General features: G+C 58.1%; 1 protein-coding gene across 2 annotated transcripts; it reads right to left on the bottom strand.

Moving 5' to 3' along the window:
• Window positions 1-6345: 6345 nt before the first annotated feature.
• Window positions 6346-8420, bottom strand: ADRA2A (adrenoceptor alpha 2A). Of its 2 annotated transcripts, XM_046028061.1 has the most exons (2): window positions 8301-8420; window positions 6346-7869 (listed from the first exon to the last, which is right to left on the bottom strand). In XM_046028061.1, exon 2 carries the CDS (start codon window positions 7834-7836, stop codon window positions 6484-6486), a length of 1353 nt encoding a protein of 450 aa, XP_045884017.1. In that variant the 5' UTR covers window positions 7837-7869; window positions 8301-8420; the 3' UTR covers window positions 6346-6483. The 2 variants fall into 2 exon arrangements, with proteins under 2 accessions (XP_045884017.1, XP_045884016.1); XM_046028060.1 differs by lacking the exon at window positions 8301-8420 and having other exon boundaries at window positions 6346-8011.
• Between the last annotated feature and the right edge of the window lie 2338 nt (window positions 8421-10758).

The raw sequence follows: 10758 nt of genomic DNA, 5'->3' as shown, positions 1-10758 counted from the left end.
CTCACCACACTCTGCCTAAGGGCAGCCCTCCGGTGCAGGACTGAGAGTGAAGGCACTGATTCTCTGGGTTGCCCCTGTCCAGGCACGGTCTGGCAATGACTGCAGCGGCCCTCTGCCCACAGCGCCCATCAGGCTCCCCTCCCACAGCTGCAGTTCTAACGGTTTTGGTAACAGCTCCCTCCCCTCACCCCGTCAGGCTGAGGGTGCTCACAGGCCCCACTCTGCACCCCCAAGGGGCTTCACCACCCTCGTGTGCTCCCCTTCAGCTTGCCTGAACCTTGTCAATAGTCCCCCTTTTAATCTCTCTTTACTCGCCGTCTTAGGACCTCATCTTGTTTTTCTCAGAGATGGATTCCAAAGAGGCCCCAAGTTCCTGCCCTTGAACAGCTGGATAGAGACTTAAAGTCCAGTCCAGCTTGGCCTCCCAAACCATCCTGAATGCTCTGGAATCACATAAATTCCCTCTTCCATGGAGAGTTGCTGCTAAAAAAAAAAAAAAACACCTGCTGGAGAACCAGCGTTGGCCTCTCCAAAATGTCCACATTCCATCATCCTGTCCTCCTCCTAGTAAGTTCTAGTAAGCTCCATTACCATGGTAGGGAATGGGGATTCCAGCCCTGGGGGTGAGAAAGAGGAGCCAAATCACAAGTTGGAGAGGGGCCAACTGTGATGAGAATCAAGGACACAATACTGCAGTCCTCTTTAATTCCCTTTGTGACCTCTTCCTCTAGGACACACACATTTGCCCTCAAGTCCCCTGATGCTTCCACCTCAGGTCCTGGTGAGCAAAATATCCCCATGAAAGAGGTCTTGAACCTGTCTGCACATGGAGAGACATGTGCACACACATACACGTTCACATACATTCTCACACATGTGCACATAGGCCTTCACACACGTGTGCACATACACTCATTCACATGCACACACATACATAAAGGTAGAGCCCACATTTGAAAAACACACCGAACTTCCACTTCCACCCCAATTTTCAGGAGGCTCATGACTCTTTTAGCCACTTATTCCCAAGGACAACCTCTGGCCCTGCCCAGTGGCTTACCTGAAGCAGAGACACAAGGAGAAAGCAGAGTCAGTCATTCATAGCATCTTAAAATGGATCAACAGAAAGGCCCAGTGAGATTTCTTAGCCCAACATTACCCAACAAGTGTTCCAGTGAACATGAGTCTCTGAGCTGCTCTATGAAAAATAAAAGTCCGCAGTCCAGGCAGTTCGGGAAACACAGGCCGCCATGTTCTCTCCTCTCAGAGAATCCCAAGGCTCTGTGAGGTCCTGAAGAAAAGGTTCCTGCTAAAGGTCATTTCACCCAGTATTCAGGGATAGATGATAGGTTGGCAGATGGACCAAGAGACAGATGGCACATATGTGACAGAGCAAGACAGAGGGAAACAGATTGATTTTGAAGTTAAACAAACTCCATGGAGCACACGTTTAAATAACATTGACATAAACCAGCCATTTTCATAATTAACGGAGGCTCAGAAAGGGCTTTGCCCAAGGTCACCAGCTAGGAAAGGGCAAAGATAAGACTAGAACTCGGGCCTCCTAATGCCCAGGTTCACACTCCTTCCAACAAGTTCTGTTCTTTTTTTTTTTTTTTAATTTAACTCTAACCCCCAGGATCTCTGGGAATCAAAGAGGTCAATGCTATTTTCAAAACAAACCCTGGTGTTTGTGATTGTACTTGGTGACTTCACGAGGCTTCCCTCGCAGACACACCTTCTGCTGAGGAAGATGTCCCCTCCTGCATCCCGGACTCCCAGGGTGCCAGGGCCCAGGGCGGAGTCCTGAGGGCTAGGCCTGATGAGTCCGGGCTCTCGTGAGGCCAGGGGCCTGGATACTGGGTCCTGCTACTCTACTTGAGCTGGGGAGGGAGGCTTCCTGACTGGTGGACCCAAATGGCACAAGTGCTCACGGTGCCATCCCCGGGGATGGGGTTGGAGAAATGAAAGCCAAGGTCTGAGGCCTGGGTGTGCCTCCTCAGCCCGGCACTCCTTCCACAGCTCTGCTACCAGAACTAGAGCTCTCCTTCCATCCCTCCTCCCTCAGCCAAGGTCCTGGCACCCTGCCTCCCACATCCTATCCCCTGAGCTCCCAGCCACAGCGACCTCTCCCTCACTGCGCACTCACGGCCCAGAGAGATGCCCAATGCCCTCAGCGGGCCTGGACCTCCGGTGCCCCCCAACCCTCCCACCCCTGCCACACAGTCACCGGGGTTTGGCTACTTAAAGGCTTCCCCCAGCACCTCCTGTCTCCCCACGCGGCATGGAGGCTTCCAAAGCCCACAGCAGGCCCTAATTTCAGCTACCTCCCTCAGGGCAAGTGCCAGGCTCGGCAGGTGCATACACAGAGGAAGAGAACCTTCTCGTGGTGCCCGGCGTGGTGCTTGGCACATAGCAGGCACAGAGGGGGGCCTGGGTTTATAGGCAACTTCCTCATCCAATAGCAAAATAGAATTCATTTTGGAGATCCGTCACAGGACAGAGGAACCACAAGGAGGAGGCTTCTGGAGCGACTCCAGGATGCCACACCACCCACCGGCCTGTGAGGGTCTCAGGTCCCTGAACAGCACCATGTGGGGGCAGAAGACGTGTGCAGGCATTTCTGGCCCTTGAACTCTGATTTGGTTATAGACTCACAGAGAGGGAAAGGCCAAGTGCTTCCCATGCTCCTCTGCAGGCCTTTAGCACAGCTGAGCTGAACAGGAGAATTACAGGGAGAAGGCCGTGCTTGCGGCTGGGCTCAAACGGGGCACCAGCCCTCCCCAGCTCAAGGCGCTTTCCAGGAGTAAATCTGGCAAGACATGCTTCACACCCAAAAGCCAGTGGCTTTTGACACCTCAACCAAATTTCCATAAAATAGGAGGTTCAGCGGTAAAGACAGATTCTCCTGGCCTACACACTCAGGAGGAGATGCGGACAGGAAGGTGTGGGGAAAATCTTATCTCCTGATCCTTAGGCAAAGATCCCCACGTGGGCCACTTCTCCTCAAATCTGCCCCCTGCCCCCGCCTCTGCAGGCTGTTGCTTGAGCCCTCCTCAGAGCAAGCAGCAGCATTGAACTCAGAAACCCAGCCCCCAAGTCTGGACTCTAGCCCTCACTCCCCCACCTTCCCCGGCCCCATCCATCTCTGAGGCTTCTCTGCTGCTGGAATGGGGGAGGGGGGTGCACACCAGAGGCCCCGCACTGTGTGCCACCATTGCTCATACTTGTCTCTTTCCCAAGCAGCAGGGCCTCTGGGGGCGAGGGCAAGGCCAACACCTCCCAGGCAGACAGAACCGAACGGAGAGAGTCAACAACGGCCGTGTTTGTATCTGCTCCTTTGTCTGGGACACACAGCCCAGTTCCTGGGGGCTTGCCAGGATGGCCTATTGTCTGGCAGTGTTTGCCTTTGGGGCGAGAGGTGCCCTGGAGTGAGAAGTGGGGGGAGGGAAAGCAGGGCCCGGCACCACACCAGGCAGCCAGCCTGGGTGCCAGAGGCCATGGCTCATGAAGCCCCTGGGCGAGGAGCCAAGGGCCTGCCCACTCTTCTGTCTGCAGGCTCGGATGACCAGTGACGGCAGAAACTTCCCCCCCACACAAAGACCCCTCAGAACCATTGTCTTCCTTCCCCCAGACCCCTTCCGGGCTCTCCACTCTCCCATCCCTGCATACCTACCCTCACCCCCAACTCAAGGAAGGTAAGGAAGGTAAGAGACGCCGCATAGTACTGCCCAGAGGGAACAGAAACAGCTCAGGGAGAGCCGAGGACCTGCTTCTGGGGGGACGTCCAGAGTCAGTCTGCGCATGTGCTGGAGGCGGCTGGCCTTACAGTTCCGTCTTCCCCACCACCTGTGCCTTGATTGCCCTCAAACCCAGCTCCTGCATGAGCGGCTCTCTCCCATCAGAGCTGCACGTCCATCAGCTGCTGCTAAACTGAACGAGGCAGCATGTCCCCGGAGCTGTAGGACCCTGTGCAAGTCAGTTCCTCTCTGACGAGGAGGGGCTGGATTCCTGGGTCTCCCAAGGCCCTTTCAGCTTCAAAGTCACAGAACCAGAACCACAGGGCGAGGGTCTGAAGCCCTCCTAGACAGCAGAGCGGAAACGGATACTACAGCAACGCAACAGGAAGGATCCGTGCCTTCGGCCCGAGACCATTCAAGCCACCAACCAACACACGGTTCTGTGCAGGGGTCTCCACCACACTTTGTGCAGAGACCACACCCTGAGCTGTACACCGCAGGCTGCCGGTCATCACACTGTAAAGAGTCGTGCACACTTTGAGGTGTACAGACACTTCGGGGCACACAGACACTTTGCAGCATGTAACACTTTGTAGATCTACACACTTGGGCGGTATCCCACACTCTGCGTAGAGACTTCCCTGCTGGGAGCACTCTGCTAGTGTGAATGTGACTCTGGCAGGGCTCTGAAGCTCAGCCTGCAGACCCGGGAACCAGATAAAACTGGGTGGGATGCCTTTCGGCCACTTGTTAACCTTGAGCAAATCACTTGCCCTCTGAGACTCAGTATCGCCACCTGTACCAGGGAGATAATAGTACCTACCTCATAGGGCTTGAGGGCAAGATTAAATGAAGCTGAGCCTACAATGGGCTCAAGATAGCGTCCAGCACACAGAAACCCCTGGTAAAGGGTGCCTGGGTGGCTTGGTCAGTTAAGCTTCAGACTCTTGTCTACCAGGGTCACGAAAGCAGGGTCGTGAGCTCCAATTCAGTCGGGGGAGCCCTTCGTGGAGCCCCTCCTCCGGTTCCGCTTGGAGGCCTGGGCTGGGCTCAGAAACCTTTCCGCCTCTGGATGGACTCCCTGGGATTTCAGCTTCTCTCCCTCTCCTTTCGCCCCTCCCCCCCATGGCACGCATGCGCGCTCACATGCCCTAAAACAAATCTTAAAAAAAAAAGAAAGAAAGAAACACTTGGTAAACGGTAGCCTTGCCATTGCTCACACTTTCAAAGTTTAGTGTTTTATAATGTAATCTACTGTTTAATTTAAAAATTTTAATTGAAAAAAAATATATATATAATTGGATGTTCCCAGGGTCGTAAAGCTTTGGAAACTCAGATAACAGACAGAACCATTTAATTCATATTTATTTCACATTTGATCTGTAAACTTTTTATTTAAAAAAAAATCCACTGTCATTAGCAACGTGTGCTGCCATTAGTTTGTCTTTAGTGAAATAAGAGCGCAGGCCTTAAAGAGTCTCTGTCTATAACATGTAGAAACTTCGATGTAAACACGAGGTGTCCGCCCTCCTCCCTTGATTTTGGGAGTTCGTCAATGACATGATCTCAACCAGAAAAGCAGAGGGGAAAGGACAGCACTTTGATACCTAAGAGCTCCCAGAGCAGGAACTGCACAGTTTGGCAGGCTCATTTGTCTTTTTGAACTGTTTACCTTGGACAAATTGTATCAGGTTTGCTTCTTCCACATAATTTCCACTCCTCCATCTAAAAACAGCAGCTAAAAGATTTCTTGCAGTCAGCACTTTCAGAGAAGGAGGGGCAGGTGCGAAAACATACAAGATAGAAACATACATATTCTTCAAGCAGTGGCCCTGGAGAGAGGGAAGATGGGAAAGAGGGAGGGAGGGACCCAGGAAAGAGATACTTTTAAAGTGAGTTACCAGGGTGAAGGGTGCATCAGAGGATAATGGCTTTATACACAGGGCTGCTGCAAGGCAAAAAGGTTCATTTACTTCTGTCTTGGTCCCTCCTTGTAATATTTACATAGGAAAAGGCAATTATGCTGTTAGGCACAGGGGGAAAAAAAATGGACAGAAAACTTTTCCCCCTCAAGGAATCTCAAAGCAGGTCCAGCCCCAAGGGGGCAGTCACCAGAAAGGGACTTGCATTGCAAAGGGGCCGGGCCTGAACCGAAGACCATGCGTCTGCCTCAGAGGCATCTCCAACAGCATCACAAGCCCAGACATTGGGGACCTTAGCGTGTACTATCAAAAATAGTGTTTATTTACAGTGAGGGGATGGGAGGATGGGCAGGGCTGCCCTGAGCATTTTTTAAAAACAGAGTTGGGGGGGAAAGAGAGAGCAATTAGCTTGGGCTGGGTAACCCCCATCCCTTAATCCTTCGTGAACCATATCCTCTGGGGTCCGTTCAGTGCTTTTGTGCTCTGATCTGCACTGACAGCTGGACTCATGGGAGGCGAAAATACCTTTAGGAAACAATACTGATTAGGGGACGCCCAGGAACCCAGGAGGATCGCTCCAAGTCACAAGCGGCCCTAACAACAACAGGGGGGCCTGCGGCCCTCCCAGCCAGTTCTTTTCCCTGGGGGGAGGGGAGGAGGGAAGAGCAGAGGCCCACAGGAGGCCACAGGGCAAGACCGGGCCAGGAAAACACCGAGTAGGCAGGACCCGGGTTTCAGTGTGCTGGGACTGCATAGATGCGCCCCTCGATCCCGCCGACTGCGGCGGGCGCCAGTCTGTTCGCGGGTCGCGGACCCGGCGCTCACACGATCCGTTTCCTGTCCCCCCGGCAGAGGATCTTCTTGAAGGCCCGGCGGAAATCGTGGTTGAAGATGGTGTAGATGACCGGGTTCAACGAGCTGTTGCAGTAGCCGAACCAGAAGAAGAACTTGAAAAGCGTGCGCGGCACGGAGCAGCCCACGGCCGTGAGCGTGTAAGTGAAGAAGAAGGGGAACCAGCACACCACGAACACGCCAATGACCACGGCCAGCACGAACGTGAAGCGCTTCTCGCGGTTCTGCCGCCCGCGCCAGCGCGACGCCTTGGGGCCCCCGCCACGCTCCTCCCCGGGCCCCGCCGCCAACGCCCCGGGCCCCGTGGCCCCCGGCCCGCGCCGCGGCAGGCTGTCCCCGGGCTTCACCTGGCTCGCCCGGGCCTTGCTCTTGGCCCGGGGACCCCGCTCGGACCTGCGGGGCCCCGGGGGCCGCTCGGCGTGCTCGGACGACGAGCTCTCCTCCAGGTCCAGCGCGTCCGCGTCGCGCGGCCCGGCCGGCGCGGGCTCCCCGGGGGCGCCGTTGAGCTGGGCGGGCAGCGGCTCGGCCTCGGCACCCACGGGGCCCACGCCGCGCTCCGGGCCCAGGCCGTTGGGCCTGCGCTCGGCGCCCCCCGGCGGCGCGGCGGCGGCGTCCGGGCCCCGGCGGCTGGGCGGCACGCGGGTGCGACGCTTGGCGATCTGGTAGATGCGCACGTAGACCAGGATCATGATGAGGCAGGGCGCGAAGAAGGAGCCGATGCACGACGAGATTACGTACCACTTCTGGTCGTTGATCTCGCAGCGCGGCTCGGCCGGCTGCTGGCCGCCGCCGCCGCCCTTCTTCTCGATGGAGATGAGCGGCGGGAAGGAGATGACGGCCGAGATGACCCACACGGTGACGATGATGGCCTTGATGCGGCGCGGCGTGCGCTTCAGGTTGTACTCAATGGCCTGCGTGATGGACCAGTAGCGATCCAGGCTGATGGCGCACAGGTGCACGATGGACGAGGTGCAGAAGAGCACGTCGAGCGCCAGGTAGATCTCACACCACGCCTTGCCGAAGTACCAGTAGCCCATGACCTCGTTGGCCAGAGAGAAAGGGATGACGAGCGTGGCCACCAGGATGTCGGCCGAGGCCAGAGACACCAGGAAGAGGTTCTGGGGCGCCTTCAGCGCGCGGCTTGTGAACACCGCGATGATGACAAGCACGTTGCCGAACACCGTGAGCAGCATGAGCAGGCCGGCCAGGCACACCAGAGTCAGCGTCACCTGCAGGGAGTAAGGGGTGGCCCGGGCGCCGCCCCCTGGCGCCTCGGTCCCGTTCCAGCTCGCGTTGCCCGCGTCCGGCTGCAGGGAGCCCATGGGCGCGAAGCTGCCCTCGGCCAGCGGCTGCTCCTGGCGGAACATGAACGCGGGTGCCCGCTTGCCTGGGCCTGCTGCCAGCTGCCTTCCGGCCCAGAGCCCCTGGGTCCTCCTCTTCCTCCCGCGCCCCGCTCGCCCTGCGGCGCCTCACATGGGGAGGGGGCCGCGGGGACGCCGGCCCGAGCTGGGGGGCGGCTAGCAGCCCATGGACCCGGCTCCCGCGAACGGCGCCCGGCCCGCGCTGCTGGCGCTCGTGGGGGGCGACTTCTCCTTCCCAGCTCCGCACAAGTTTTATTTCTAAGCGGCGGGAGAGAGTAGGTCGAGCCGATGGGGAAAGGGAGATTTATTCTTCAAGGAGGGAGAACAGAAATCATCGGTGGCCTGATCACTTGGAGGGATGACAGAAAATTTAAAATCTAGCTCTATCTTGACTCTGGAGCCTGAGCGAAAGCAAGAGGTCTTACCGTGTGCGGGGCCCGCCCCCACCCCGGGAGGCAGCCGAAGGGCGCCGATGCGGGCCTGGGGTCCTATGTCTGTCTTCTCACATCCCCGAAGCGATTACCGACTCTCTCGCTGCCCCCAGACGCGGCGGTGCCGGCCGGGCCCGGGCTGGGGCCAGGGTGCGGACTCCGCCGCCTCTCTCCGAGCGCCGCCGGACTTCCAAAGTTGCGTGCCCAGCTGGGGCTGGGGCTCAGCGCGCGGAGCTCGGGGGCGGCGACGGCGGCGGGGTGAGCCGTGTGCGGGCCGCATGAAGACACCCCCGTCCTCAGGTGGGCCGGGGCAGGTGGCCGATCGGCCCTCCGAGAGCCGCGGCCGAGGCACACGGCCTCCTGGGCTTTGGCCCGGCGAGCTGCGGGCTCTGAGTGCAGCCGGACCGGCCGGGGTCCGAGGGCAGCTTGAGTTGGGACAGGAACGCGGGGCTAGGGGTAGAAGGTGCTGGGGGTGGCCCGGCGGCGGCGCGCCGGCTGCTGGGCGTCCGCACCGAAGCCGGAGCCGATGCTGCTCCGCCGCGCTCACGGTGGACTGGTTTTATAGCCCCAGGATCAAGCCGGCGTTGCCGAGCAGCCGGCGTCAGCCCCCACGTGGGAAACCGACCCTCCCCGCCCCTTGCGCCTCCCCTCCACGGGTCTAGCGCCCTCGCCCCGCGTGGGACCTTGGGGAGCGCTGCTCCCCCGGCGGGACGGGCTCTTTGGAGAGGCGGGTACCTGGAGCGAGGGGTTTAAAGAGCCCGGGGAGTGGGAGCGGCCCCTGCTGGGAATTGGCCGAGCAGCTCTGGGCCGGCCCAGCCGAGGGCAGCTGGTACCGGGGAGTGCCCCCATCGAGCTGGGTCGGAGGAAAGAGAATTGGGGACCCTGGCCCGAATCGGAAGCAGCACCCACCGGTACCAGCAGCACCTGAAGCAGCCTGGTCCTGGGCTGGGCCGGTCTCGCCCGCAAGGGCTCCTGGCGGTGGGGCGAGTGGGATCCTGGTGAGAAAGGAAAGCACGGGTTCGGATCGAACCCTTGGGGCGGAATGGGACGGACCCCCGGAGAGCGGGACCCCTCTGAGTCCAGAGCTCCGCTCTGGGGAGAGGAGGCCACGTGTGGTCCTGAGCCACAGAGCGGTCTGCGGGACACCGGCAGCGGGAGGTGTCTGGACCGCGCCCCCTTACACTACGGTGAGGAGGGGTCCTGGAGGCGGCGGCCACGCGCCGCGACTGAGCGAGGGCGCACTGACACCTGCTGGCAGCTCGTCGTCACGGCCGCCACGCCGGGCGCTTTCTTCCGCCTCTGCAGTCCTTTTGCCTACAGCGCCTTCTGCTTTTTCAGGACAAGTTTGGGTCCGAGCTCAGGAAAGGAGAACCCAGATTTCAAACTGCATTTTGTCACGTTGCAGAAATCTTCCTAAAACATATACTTGGTGTGTCGGGAGTGGGAGTTCGCCTGAGAAAGTCACATTGGGAAGGGCTCAGCAGGCATCGGGACCCAGGACTGGCATCCCATCCTGGCCAAGGCACGGCCCCCCGTTCCCACAGATCCGAGATGCCTGCAGCGTACCCTAATGATTGCCCAGTTCTAGCGGACCACCAACCATTTTGTGTTGGTGGAGGCAGGAGAACTAGTCTCCTCCCCTTCCCGCCCCCATCTCAGATGCCTGCACACCGTCTTTTAGTTAAGGAGGGGAGTGCTGGCCCAAAGAGGAGAGAATCATTTCCGTGTTCTCTCTGACCGGAATAGCCTGGAGCGAGGTGAAGGGCTAGTTTTTCTCCGCCTGCTGATTGCCGGACCATAGATCTCAGCAGTTGCCAGTGGACCAGCCTGAGTTGTGTTATCTGCGCTTTTTAGATCAGCAGGCAGTTTAAGGGTAAGCCCAGGAGGACAGGCACTGTTAACGGGAGAGATAAACAGAAAAGTTACCTAATTGAAGGATCTGGTAAAGCAGAATGCCTTCTGCAATCGGGTAAACTGGAAGTTTAAGACCCAGCAGACCACCTCCCCCAAAGGCAGGGTGCAGGCTGGGGGCTGGGGAGGAATGCAGGGCCGGGAGCCTCAAATTGGGCCCGGAGCCTCAAGTTGGGCCCCAGATGATGTCTACAGCCCGCACCAGGGATACAGTGACTGAAACAGCATCTCTGGATGGACATGGTCAGGAAGTCTGTATCTTTTCAAAGCACTTTGCAGAGTCTCATTTGACTTTCATCTCCCAATCTCTGATCCAGTCCAGGGAACTCCTCTACTAGTCTTAATTCTGAGGAGCCAAAAGCACTTTTCTGGAGGATCTAAAGAAAGCTGAGGAGACAGAATTTCCTCCCTCTGTTGAGCCCATCACTTCCCACCCTGTACTCAAATCTCGGCTCTGAGTCTCCTGGCAGGATGCAGTAACATGGCACTAGGCTTGGTTGGCCAGGTGATACACTCTTTTTTGCACAGCAACCAGGAGCCC

This window comes from Meles meles, chromosome 13, assembly GCF_922984935.1.
Source record: "Meles meles chromosome 13, mMelMel3.1 paternal haplotype, whole genome shotgun sequence".
Lineage (NCBI taxonomy): Eukaryota > Metazoa > Chordata > Mammalia > Carnivora > Mustelidae > Meles > Meles meles.
The sequence above is the reverse complement of the archived record's forward strand: the minus strand, read 5'-3'. Positions and strand labels throughout refer to the sequence as shown.

Coding starts and splice junctions, on each gene's coding strand:
- ADRA2A (XM_046028060.1), bottom strand. CDS start 7,881: ATGTTCCGCCAGGAGCAGCCGCTGGCCGAGGGCAGCTTCGCGCCCATG.